At 42.3% G+C, this 13532-nt stretch overlaps 1 protein-coding gene across 1 annotated transcript in view; it reads right to left on the bottom strand.

Annotated features, from left to right (window-relative positions):
• Positions 1-13323, bottom strand: part of LOC109834550 — a 23210-nt gene extending 9887 nt beyond the window's left edge. The window contains exons 1-2 of the mRNA XM_020402587.1: positions 13287-13323; positions 13134-13234 (exon numbers count right to left, since the gene is read on the bottom strand). Of these exons, the coding sequence (XP_020258176.1) occupies positions 13134-13234; positions 13287-13323 (138 nt within the window). The remainder of the gene's footprint in view (positions 1-13133; positions 13235-13286) is intronic.

Genomic DNA, 13532 nt, shown 5'->3' with positions numbered 1-13532 from the left:
AGTTGACCGAGTAATTAAGCCTAAGGAGTATTTCCATACTTAATGACCTAAGCCCAATTGGGTTGGGATTCATTAGCCAAAAACTCGTTAAATGGTCACTTAGAAAGCCCGATAAAGTAGAAAAAATCACCAAAGAATAAAGAGTGAAATAATACAAATTTACTAACAATGTTTTTATATATATAGTTATATTTGTATATATGGTCTTGAAAAATAAATTTGATTAAGAGACTTAAAAATTAATTAAAACAAAGAGTTGGCATGTTCTTTTTAAAACTTTTAAATTAAATTTCTAAGTTAGACTTGGTTTTGTATAGCTATAATAAAAATATTTTTTAGGAGATTTGCCTTAGAGTTATATATAAAAACGTTATCTTGAGTAATAACTAGCTTCAATTAGAATGTCTAAATATATCTAGTAAATTAATTATTCACTAACTTCTTTAAATTAGCAAGTTAATCAAATTTTATGGGTATATTCACTACAAACCCTCACTAGACTACAACTCGTCCACTAGGGTAACCTAGGGGCTTAATGGCTTGTTATATGCGCTAAATACAACCGCAATTCCTACGAAAATGAGTTAGATTTTTTTTCTTTCTCTTTCATTTTCTTTCCTTACTAGAGGACTAGCAAAACTGCAAAAGTTTAGGTATGGGGGTATTTGATAATCATATTTTTATTATAATTTTATACCCTCATTATCTATTTTACATGAATAAATATACTACTAATAATTATTTTCATCATAATTTACAGGTTAATGAAGAAATAATGAATAAAAGAATAAAAGAACTCTAAACTTCCTCTATTTGTAACCTTTTATTGAAGGCCTAGATCAAGCCAAGTAGCTATAGAAGTCGAGAAAATAAAAATTCCAATATGAAAAGAATCATATTCACAGATGTGGCCCCATATCAAAAAACAATTGACTATCCTCGTCCACATGTCCCAATAAGGTTAACATATTTTAATATGATCGTAAGGGGGCCTCATCGGAGGTACATAAAAAGTTACGGCATGAATTATTGTAATAAGAGAGGTCGACCTGCTTAATATAATATATAAATATAGTATATATATTTAATATATAATATATATATATAATATAGTTATTATATAGTTATTATATGATATATTATACTAATATATATTATATATAATATATATTATATTTATATATATAATATATATATATATTATAAGTACTAGAGAGAGATAAAAAGGAGAGAGGAAGAGGAAAGATGAGAGAGAGCAGTAGAAGAGAGAGATTAAGCATACCTTGCAATAGAGGGGATTCCTCTGACCGCCTCTAAAATCACATAATTTAGCGAACCCCCCTTATGCGAATGATCCGCTTCCTGTTAACCTTGATCTATCATATCTAAAAATACCCAACTCAAGTTGTGGGGAATGCCGTGTCGTTTCGACCTCGCATCGTAGTCCATGTGAAAAATTTATCATTCAAAACCGTTAAAATGATACGAGTGATAAGTGTCAAATCGACGACAGCGCTTCACCCAAACCTTGTGTTTGGGGTTTTCAGAATATGTTAGATCAAGTTTAACGAGAGGCGATCATCCATAATGTTCCGCTACATTCACTGATGATTTTTAGAGCCGTCATGACGAAGATCCCGCTCTAATGATAAGATAGCCCATTAAATCTCATATATTCATATATATATATAGTGAATAATATAGTCATACTATATATAAGTTATATATATAATATATATAATGATAAGATATATTATACTATATATGATATAGATTAATATATATATCAAAGATCATATAGTTGATATAATAGTATATATATATATAAACTGAGGGCGAAAAAATAAAACAGTGGAGATGTATAAGCAATACTAAGGATCACGTGGTTGATAGCAGAGTCCATAGAATACCAGAATAGAAGAATACTAAAGGGAACAACAAAATATTACAATAATAGTAATAGCTACAAACATTAGTACATGTTTGATAAGTCAAAAGTACTACAAAAGTGAATATAAATTTACTCCTACTAAGATTTTCCTCACAAAGCTAATCTTCAATTTCAGGGTCTATAATCCCCATATCCTTGCTAATTCTATGACCTGCGAATGGTTATTGAAATAAAAGGGGTGAGCCTAAGACTCAATAGGTAACTATAAAAATCTCGGGTACAACATAAGGGGATGAATAAAAAGGATAGTCATAGATAATTGAACTTGAATAAAGGGATCTCAACATTAACTTACCATACTTATATCATGATCATTGATCGAAATAAAATAACATATCAATATGAATAATTAAGGTCTAATATTCAGAATTCCAAACTCTCCAATCATGGGATGATCAATAAAAGCGCACATGCCTTTATATACCCACCGGTGAGCATCTTCACACAGGGTATTGTCCCATCGGGACCCATTACTATTACCACCTATCGGTGAAGCTTACTTCACACAGGGCATAATCCATAAATATAGACTATCAATCATCAACAAAGAAGGGAATATTATCATTATCAATAGTTGAATCATCGAAGCAAGTCGAATTGCTGTAATATAATCATTCAAGGATATCAAAGGTATAAAACTGAAATAAACAGCATTAGCATAGTAATGGTCAAGCAATCAACCAAGAGCCCACACATGAAGTGAATCAAATAGGAATATTACAAAAGTGATAAGATATATAACTTAGCATGGGAAACTAACTCACAATAATTTTAAGAAAGTAATCAATCGAACTCTCAAAGAATTTAGAGGAGACAATGAAAGGTTACATACTGATTATGCCAGGATCCTCTTGGCCAATGAATGAATCCAAGATTCTCTGTCCTATATACACATACATGTATACCCACATGATATTCTAAATGTTATGTCTTTTAAAATTTTTCTAACTTAAAACTTATATCATGGTATAAGCTACACTCAAGATGATTACATCCAATATTTCTAATATGCACAGCAACACAAGTAGTGTACATGCAGCAGTTTGGGAAAAATGGATGATAGAGCAATTGATATCCAAAATTCATAAAACTAGTTCCAAATGATTCTAATATGAGTCTTGTTTGCGGAGAAAGTTGTTGTATTCATTGCTGTATTCATTACAACTTCAGTCGTTACAATAAAACAAAAAAAAGGTCTTTTTATAAGACTCTTACACAATGAAAACAAAAATTACAACTCTCTTCAAAACAAACGCAAGATCCGTTTATCGTCTCTTGCTTGCGTGGGTCTTTGGCCTGTGACGGGGACGTCAATATCCGTGGACTACCTGGCACTCAGATCTGTTCCGAAAAATCGGACAGAGCTTCGTCGATCCGCGTGAGATCTAGAAGCCTGAAGCGTCTATCTCGGCTAAAACGAGATATCTGCTCTTCTTAGTGATTACCGGCGAAGGGTAATACTAAGGAAAAGGGGGGACGGGTGATGAAGACTCTGATGAAGACCTCTCCTCTCCTTGTTGAAGCGTTTGACCAATCTTCACTGCAGCAGGGCTTCGCCAATCTTCTCTGAAAATCCAGATCTAGAAAAATGAGGCAATGGGTGGCTATTTATAGGCCATGGGGAGCATCTAGGGGGCCTAGACACCCCTGGGTGTCTCGGATTGGCCGAGACACCCTTGGGGTGTCTCGGCCAATCCGAGACACCCCTGGGGTGTCTAGGCTTTTCCTAGACACCCCTGGGGTGTTTCGACTTTCCCGAGACACCCCGGGTGTCCCAACTCAGCCTGAGACGCTCCGTTGATTGTTTTCCCCGTAGCTTCTTCGTCCGAACTCGGATTTGAGTGATTCCAAGTGTGTTGGATGCTTGACGAAGAGTTCGATCCGCTCTGGTGGTTGGACTATCTGTAGAGTGATCGAGACATAAAGGGCATTGTCCTTTTTGTGACCATTGTCGGGTTTCCGATTGGCCCGGGTCTTCGTTGTTCCGAAATCCTATCAGCTCACGTAGTTCGTCGATTCACTTCAATCGTTTGTCGACGTCAATTGGACTCCTGTGGATTGGATAGTGATGTTCATCGTCACTCTTTAACACTGAACCGTTCGTGGAGACCTATAGGCAATTTTCAATGCCTACATGACTCTCGTATTTATAGGATTTTTGAGGCTGGAATACTTTGGATGTGATTGGTCTAGCCTTCAGTCGGCGTAAGGACCTGTAGTTAGCTTCAACTCTTGGCTCCTTTGATTTTCGGTCTATTCGATGCTTTGACGAATAACCGAAGTTCTTTCGGCACTGCGTTTATCGCTTGGCCGTCGTCAGAGTCTCGAGTCTGCAGCTGATGAATTAAGTTTGGCTCGTGTCATTGAGTTGACTTTGAACTACCTCCATCACATTGTGTTGACTTAGGGTTTCGGATCACCGTGTGTTGACTTTTTGTCGCAACGCGTTGACTGGCGTTGACCTAGGGTTACGCGTTGACCGGCGTCAACCCTTAGGGTTTCGGATCGTCAAACGTTAACTTTTGTTGCAACACGTTGACTGGCGTTGACCTAGGGTTACGCGTTGACCGGCGTTGACCCTAGGGTTTTGAATCATCAGACGTTGACTTTGGTTGCAACGCGTTGACTGGCGTTGACCTAGGGTTACGCGTTGATCGGCGTTGACCCTAGGGTTTTGAATCGTTAAACGTTAACTTTTGTTGCAACGCGTTGACTGGCGTTGACCTAGGGTTACGCGTTGATCGGCGTTGACCTTAGGGTTTTGAGCGTCGAACTTTGACTTCGGTTGCAACGCATTGACTGGCGTTGACCTAGGGTTACGCGTTGATCGGCGTTGACCCTAGGGTTTTGGATCGTCAAACGTTGACTTTGGTTGCAACGCGTTGACTGACGTTGACCTAGGGTTACGCGTTGATCGGCGTTGACCCTAGGGCTTTGGATCGTCAAACGTTGACTTTGGTTGCAACGTGTTGACTGACGTTGACCTAGGGTTACGCGTTGACCGGCGTTGACCTAGGGCTACGCGTTGACCCTAGGGTTACGCGTTGACCAGCGTTGACCCTAGGGTTTCGAATCGTCAAACGTTGACTTTCGTTGCAACGCGTTGACCGGCGTTGACCCTAAGGTTACGCATTGACCGGCGTTGACCCTAGGGTTTCGAATCGTCAAACGTTGACTTTGGTCACAACACGTTGACTGACGTTGACCTAGGGTTACGCGTTGATCGGCGTTGACCTAGGGCTACGCGTTGACCGGCGTTGATCCTAGGGTTACGCGTTGACCGGCATTGACCCTAGGGTTTCGAATCGTCAAACGTTGACTTTCATTGCAACGCGTTGACTGGCGTTGACCTAGGGCTACGCGTTGACCGGCGTTGACCCTAGGGTTACGCGTTGACCGGCGTTGACCCTAGGGTTTCGAATCGTCAAACGTTGACTTTGGTCGCAACGCGTTGACTGGCGTTGACCTAGGGTTACGCGTTGACCTAGGGTTACGCGTTGACCGGCGTTGACCTAGGGTTTCGGATGGCCATTAACACAGTTTATACTCATACGTTTGCTAGAGTATACACAGTTTAAGCTCTTAAGGTATTGGAGCATAGCGGTCTCAAATGTCGGGGCTGCAGGACCAACTGTTAAAGCTGATTCATCTGCATTTGTGGATCTTATTTTAATGTTGTTGGATAATCGAGTCAAGAGACCAACTAACAGCGCTGATGCATCGATGACTCGTACTTATAGAATTTTTGGCAAATTCTCAGCCATCAACGGGTTTGATGAGCCTTTACCGACTACCGTTTGAGTCGGGCTAGCATGCAGATTGTTTAAGTCCGTTCCACATGTGACCGTTTGAGTCGGGCTAGCATGCGGATTGTCTAAATCCGTTCCGCATGTAACGTTGTGCTAAGAGAGTGAATTCTCTTAGACTTTGTGCTATGATGTTGAATACATAGGCTTTACCATTGTTATGGGAATAGGCTACCCAGCAACGTGTATTAGACGTTGACTTATCCCTACTTAGGCTTCGGGATAAAAATACCCCAGACTGGTATTCTGGTGTCTTTTTCAATCGGTAAAAGACTAAACCGGCGACGCGTGTTAGGCGTCGGCATATCCTTTCTTAGGATTCAGGATGAAATTCCCCATGCGTGTAAGGCATGGATTTTGGTGTTATTAATAACAACCTGCCACAATGTTGAATATGTGGACGGATGTTCTTTTCAACGGTTAAGAACTAACCGGCAGCGCGGGTTAGGCGCAGACTTATCCTTGCTTAGGTTTCAGGATAGAATACCCCAGAATCGAACTCTGGTGTCTTTTTGTGCGGAAAAAGACTAAACCGGCAGCGCGTGTTAGGCGCAGACTTATCCCTGCTTAGGATTCGGGATAAACTTCCTAGTACCTGTGAGGCACAAATTTTGGGATTTGAAAAAGGTGGTGTCTTCTCTTGGGGCAAAGACGAACCCGAAATGGGAGAGGAAGAATTTTATATTCTATCTCCCGACACTGAAGAAGAATTTTATATTCTATCTTCAGCTGGAAAGGAGACTCGAGGTGGGATCTCCACCCCCAGAATCCGGAAAGTTGAAACTGAGAGTGGGATCTCCACTCCGAGAATCGAAAAGATTCGGATAACCCTAACTGTCGGAAGGTTTGATTACCGAACTAAAGATGAATTTCTCGTTTATTGAGAGTGAATTGCGGTTTTGGTCCTAACTGTAGGAAGGTTTGACCAAGCAGGAGTTTGAGATGACCCTAACTGTAGGAAGGTTTGATCACTCGATTTGAAAGTGGACCTCTCGTTCATTGGAGGAATCGAGAGGGGATTTTGACTGTGGTCTTAACTGTAAGAAGTTTTGACCAATTGGGAGGTTTGAGACGATCCTAACTGTAGGAAGGTTTGATCGCTCGATTTGTGGACCTCTCGTTCATTGGGGGAATCGAGAGGGTGTTTTGGTTTTGGTCCTAACTGTAGAAAGGTTTGACCAATTCTGAATATTATGTCCAGACTCTAGCAATGAGAGTGGTGAGAATTTGAATGAAAGTTTCTTATTCATTACCTTGCTGTAGTGACCGGGTTATCCCTAAGAATACACTATATGGATTTCTTTTGGGAACTTCCCGTTACATGAATTATCCACCCCCAGCTTCCTCTGCAAAATTGGGTATGGTATTGTACTCATTTGGGTGTTCGGGTTATCCTTAAGGATATACGATTCTCTAAGAACTTCCTGTTACATAAATCGTCCACCCCCAGTCTCCTCTGCTGAACTGGTTCGGACATTATTCTCAGCTACCTGACCGGGTTATCCTTAAGAATATTAACGTAATATTCTCCAGGAACTTCCCGTTAAAAGTGGGAAACAGTTTAGACTCATATACCTATTGGAGTATGTAGGGAGCAGTTTAACCTCATGCACCTGTTAGAGGATTGAGAAGTAGTTTATACTCGTATACTCTTTAGAGTCTTAAGAAGCAGTTTATACTCTTATACTTGTCAGAGTATTAAGAAGCAGTTTATACTCTTATACTTGTCGGAGTTTTAAGAAGCAGTTTATACTCTTATACTTGTCGGAGTTTTGTTTTGACTTAATTGAGCGATATTACGCCAGCTTCAACCAAGGTCTAAATGCTATTCTTGAGAGCAAAGCAATCCTTGGTGGGATGAACGACCCTCCTGTGGTATGCACAGTACTTTGGGTCTGTAGTATTGTCAGCTTCCTCCTGATTTGTGATAGGTGGTAGCTTGATCCTGTTGCTTCCAAGGAGGGATTCGAAGATGGCTGGAATGTCTTCATCCTTGAAGGAATACTCTCTTTGGAGTTTTGGTTCCAAAGTCTTTTGCTGCCTTCGGGATTGCTGTTGTGACCTCGATTGTTGAGGCGCCTTTTGTTGCCGCTGTTGTGGTTGTGCTTGCACCTCGAATGTTTGATTCGCGTCCACAGCATTCGCATGCGCTTTTCCCTTAGGGACGAAGTTTGGTTGCGGAGCATTATTTGCTATTTGGCCCCTTTCTGCCTTTTTCCTCTTAAGGAATCGTTCGGCTCGTTCCCCACGCACCTTCAGATCCTTCCAGGTCTTTGGCGGTGCCATTCCCATGGCTTCCAGGATGTCCAATGAAAGATTGTTATGACAGGTCTCGAGGATGAAATCTTCGCTGACCGGATCCCTGCAATTCATTGCTTTATTTCGGAACCTCTTCACGAAGTTTTCGACTGTCTCACCATTCTTCTGCTTCTCATCAAACAGAGTGCCGATTGAGACCTCAGTGTCGTCATCGAAGAAGTTCGTCAGAAACATACCCTCCATGTCGTCCCAACTGTTGACACTCCCTGGCTTGAGGCGACGATACCAATCGAAGGCCGCTCCGCGAAGAGTGCCAACGAATGACCGCACCATTAAGGGTTCATTGCCGGAGATCGTGTCCAAGTGGGACTTGAAGTATATTAGATGTTGGGTAGGGGAACCCTTTCCATCAAACGGCGTAAAGTTGATTAAATTGAACTTTGCCGGATATGGAATTGATTCCCACTCTCTTGGGTATGGACATGGTATGCCGGACCTTTTCACTTCTTGAGCATTCATCAACGCATTGATTTTGCTCTCCAAGTCCTTCATCTTCTTGTCTTCACTCGTACCTGTCTTCGAGTGGCTTTGGGGAGAGGTAACGTGGTCCTCTTTTGCATTATCATCCACGGGACCGCTTCCATTGTCGTTGTTGACAAGAGGGATATTTATGTTGACATTATTCTCTTCCCGTTCATTCTCATCTTGATTCTGATTATGGTGTCGAGTGGGTTCTCCCTGGTGACTTGTCAGAGCCGCGATTTGCTGGTCATGCATCTCTCTCATCTGCTGCATGGCCATCTCCATCTCGAACTTGAAACTTTCTTTCTGTCGAGCCAGGGCGTCTTCGAGCATCTTGTTTACTTGTTCGGCGCTGATCATGAGTACCTCGCGGGGTTGTCCCTCGCTAGATACCGTGTTGTCCGATGCAATTGCAGAGCCGGCATCTGATCCTTCGTCTTCTGACGGTGATCTCGTCCGAACCCTACTATAAGTCCCTCGTGTAATGGTTCCGGACTGCAGATGAGTTAAATACCAGGGTACTAGCGGAATTGACTCGGGATTATCTCCCATCGATGCCCTTTTGCTGGTCATATTAGTGGTGACCTTCGGAAATTCTCCGTCTTCGACTATCCTTCTTCTTCGTCGGAAGCGCCTAGGCTTAGTCTCAGACGTTCCGGTGGAAATTCTCTTGAACACCGAAACTCTCCTTGGGGCTTCAGAGCAACAGCATTCTGATAGCACCGCCTTGATGATGTTGGCACACGGACAGTGAGGCTCCGTGTCTCGTGCGTTTCGCTTCCAAGACTTATTCGCACCCCCAGCTCTATAGTACAACTCATCAGTTTGATAACTGGAGCAACCTATAGAGTGTTGGCACGATTTCCCAGGTATAACACCATCATCATCAGACGAATATGCTTCCTTCTGGGGATATGACGCTTTATTAGCGTTCTCAAAAGTCGCTCGTTCCAGTCTACGCTTTTGTGAGCGTAAAGACTTAACGGGCTCTTGCACTTCGACACGCAACCCGATGCGGTCGGCAATAGGGGTTTTCCCTTTGTTATTTTCCTTGGGGGGATTAGAACGACCCCCAGTCGGGTTTATCATTTGGGGACCTTTCAACGGACCCAATCGCTCTTTGATAGGTACTTTACCTCGATTCCCCGGTAAGGGACCGAGGCGACCTTTCAAAGGAACCCTGGATGTTGAAGGATCCGTGTTCTTACCTGACTCCGCCGGAGGTGCGGGGGCAAGGGGAACGGGACCTGGATTTGATGAAGGTTGGGCAGCAACATCTTCAGCTCTCATCTTAGGCGCTGGCTTTGTCTTTAGCACCCATACCTGCTTGAGCTTTGACGGGTTCTTAACCGTCTCTTCTTTCTGCATCTCCTCTGCTTTCTGTAGGAGAGCTCGGGCATGCGCAAGCAGTGCGCGGCGCTTCTTGATTCGCTCTTCGAGGGTTGAGCGAGTCCTCGTGACACGAACCCATTCGTTCGTTTCTGCCTTGGAGGAGGAGTTGGTTACGTACCGTTGTTGCTCTTGGCGCTGTCTGGATTTGAGATCTTCATTGTAGCGGATCCCGTCCATCGGCTCCAAAGCCTTGGCCAGCTGACGAGCAAGGCGTTGACGCCGTCTTTGGCGTGTCCTCTTTGACACAGCTGGAGCACCTTCAGTAGCCATCTTCTTGGCGGAGGAGAAGCCTAGATCTGCGATCTCGACCACGTTGGACGACGCGGGGACGCCACGTGGTGCGAGTGCAACGACGGCAAGGGGATCTTGGGTCTTTGAGCCGAGAGTCCCGCGAACGTTTCTGAAAGAGGATGCCTTCATGCGCCTGTTCGGAGAGGCGGATCTGGAGGAGGAGGAAGAGAGGTACTCTTCGAACTTTTGCTGATCGAACTCATATTCGATCTCTTCATTCACCCGGATCTTGAATGCCGGTTGCGTCACGACGGCCTCGGCAGCGAGGCCGTTGGCTCCCACTGTGGTCGCCAGCTTGTTTGCGGAGAAAGTTGTTGTATTCATTGCTGTATTCATTACAACTTTAGTCGTTACAATGAAAATAAAAAGATTGTCTTTTTATAAGACCTTTTACACAATGAAAACAAAAGGGTTACAACTCTTGTCAAAACAAACGCAAGATCCTGTTTTGCGGTCTCTTGCTTGCGTGGGTCTTTTGCCTGTGACGGGGACGTCAATATCCGTGGACTACCTGGCACTCAGATCTGTTCCGAAAAATCGGACAGAGCTTCGTCGATCCGCGTGAGATCTAGAAGCCTGAAGTGTCTATCTCGGCTAAAACGAGATATGTCTAGGAAAAGCCTAGACACCCCAGGGGTGTCTCGGCCAAGCCGAGACACCCCTGGGGTGTCTAGGCTTTTCCTAGACACCCCTGGGGTGTTTCGACTTTCCCGAGACACCCCGGGTGTCCCAACTCAGCCTGAGACGCTCCGTTGATTGTTTTCCCCGTAGCTTCTTCGTCCGAACTCGTATTTGAGTGATTCCAAGTGCGTTGGATGCTTGACGAAGAGTTCAATCCGCTCTGGTGGTTGGACTATCTGTAGAGTGATCGAGACATGAAGGGCATTGTCCTTTTTGTGACCATTGCCGGGTTCCCGATTGGTCCGGGTCTTCGTTGTTCCGAAATCCTATCAGCTCACGTAGTTCGTCGATTCACTTCAATCGTTTGTCGACGTCAATTGGACTCCTGTGGATCGGATAGTGACGTTCATCGTCACTCTTTAACACTGAACCGTTCGTGGAGACCTATAGGCAGTTTTCGATGCCTACAAGTCTACTTTCAGAATATAAAACATTTACATCAATGCATGGTGTATAGTAAGAGTTATACTCTCAGGAAACTACACCTATCAAAACTGCAGCAGAAAGATAGAGATTGCTATCTAGAATAAATTATTCATTTTGGGTAGTTAACACTCTACAAATGAGTTCATATTTGGTATATAAGTAATATGATGGATTAGCTTCCAAGTACCATGAGTTTCATCATCCATCACAAGTATTCATTTTGGGTAGTTATACACCTTGGTTAGTAGTTGCATGAGGCCAGCCAGTGTTCATATAGCTTTGATTGTTGCAATAGCCTCGACTCCTCCAGCAGCACCAAGACAATGTCTGATCATCGACTGAGAGTAAAATAAGATGATGAAATGAGAAATGGCAAATAATGCAGTGGGCTATCATGTCCACCCATCCTGAATGAAAGTTAAGGAAAATTTTAAGGAGAATTCCATAATGTTTTAAAGTTTGATTCAGTATTTATAAATCCACAATTTTACTTCAATAATTAGAGTGATATATTTGACAATCCATCTAATAATTTCTTGCTTTAGTTCCATTCATTTTTAGTTCGAACGCGTCCTTGAAAACCTTCTTGATGGCGTTAACCTTTGGCAAGTCTATGGCAAGTGTTGATGTTGATGACAATTAGCATAGTTCCCCTGAGAAATATGAGGAGTTCCTCATCCATCACAATTTAACATAGCACGAAAATAATACAACGATATGCAAAGATATTTGTTGTGCATGTAGGATTGCTCACATCTTCAGGGAGACTCCGACATCTTGCTTTTCTCTATGCAAGAAGAAAATATATGTTATAGACTTTTTTTTCTGTGGCCCATGTATTAAACCACCTTTAGTGACAATGGTTTTTAATCACCTATTTCTTTAAACCACCTTTTATTTTCTTTAAACCACCTTTTATTTTAAATAGCCACAATTTCTTTAAACCGTGTTTTAAACCACGGTTTTAGTGGCCACTTTTTAGTTTAGTTAAAAGATAGTTATAGTTTAATTATATTAAGTGCTAAATTCATATTGGTCAGTTTAGTTGAGAATAAATTGTCAAATAACCGCTCACGTGGATAGAACGTGGGATATTTGCTCTATTTAAGGTTTGATCCTCTCTCTAACCAGAACGTGATAAAAAATTTCTCTCTATTAAGAAAATTCGAAGAAAAAAAATCCAAGAGGACTAAGAGAGAGAAACTCAAGTCTTCAACGTCGTTCTTCTTGCAGTCAATTTCTCTTCAAGATTCGAATCATGGATCAAGGTACGCTCTCATAATTGAATTGTTCTTTGTGAAAATCATCTTGTTCTAAGGTCTTGGTATTATGATAATCAAATCAAAATTAAGTTTGATTTGCTTAAATTAAGAATTAGATTTACAGAAACTCCCAGACGATCAGAGCGATGATTCGGTCATATGGTGAGTGTCACGGGTTATTCCCCTCCCAGATGCTCTGCTACAATTGATGCTCCCCTCTTCCTTGCATAATCCAAACTCTCCATGATCTATGTCAAAATATACAGACTACTCAAGTTCCATTCTAAACTCTACTCTTATTTAAACTGGAAGTAACCACAAGCCTTAATTACATGCATCCCCATTGTCATCCCTCATCTTCTATATGAGCAGATAGACCTCTTTGCTGATTGGCAACATGCATTGTCTGTTTCATGTGATAACTCTTGAGTAGCTGACTATTCATGATGTCAGTCATATCTATAAGTTACTGCGAGTTTAATAGTACTGGAGATATATCTGACAATAATGTAGATAAACGTTGAAGCAGGGTAATGTGATTACCAGCACTCCAGCTCCCTCTCCCATGACAAACGCATCCCTACCCTTATATATCGCAAGGCCTAGAAGTCCTTTCAGGTTCACCATTCCTTTGTGAAAGTTCCCTAGAAGCAAGGAAGCCACCAATACCAGTTGGCAAAATTTCTGCTTCAGTACCTCCAGCGACCATAAAATCAGCATCTCCTCTCCTCATGTGGTTTGTGTCGCGCGCCTTTGCGGAAGCCTTGCACGAACTCACAACGAACCTGTGATCACGAGTAGAAGAAAGACAAACTCTTGCACAAATCCAACCAATAAAGCCAAATCAATCCAAACACAGAGATATACGTGGTTCGGCAATTTGCCTACGTCCACGGGGAGAGGATGGGGAGATTTCACTAAATCAAGGAGAGTACAAAGGGT

Source organism: Asparagus officinalis, chromosome 3 (genome assembly GCF_001876935.1).
Source record: "Asparagus officinalis chromosome 3, Aspof.V1, whole genome shotgun sequence".
NCBI classification, from domain to species: Eukaryota; Viridiplantae; Streptophyta; class Magnoliopsida; order Asparagales; family Asparagaceae; genus Asparagus; species Asparagus officinalis.
This window is presented reverse-complemented; position numbering and strand designations above follow the sequence as displayed.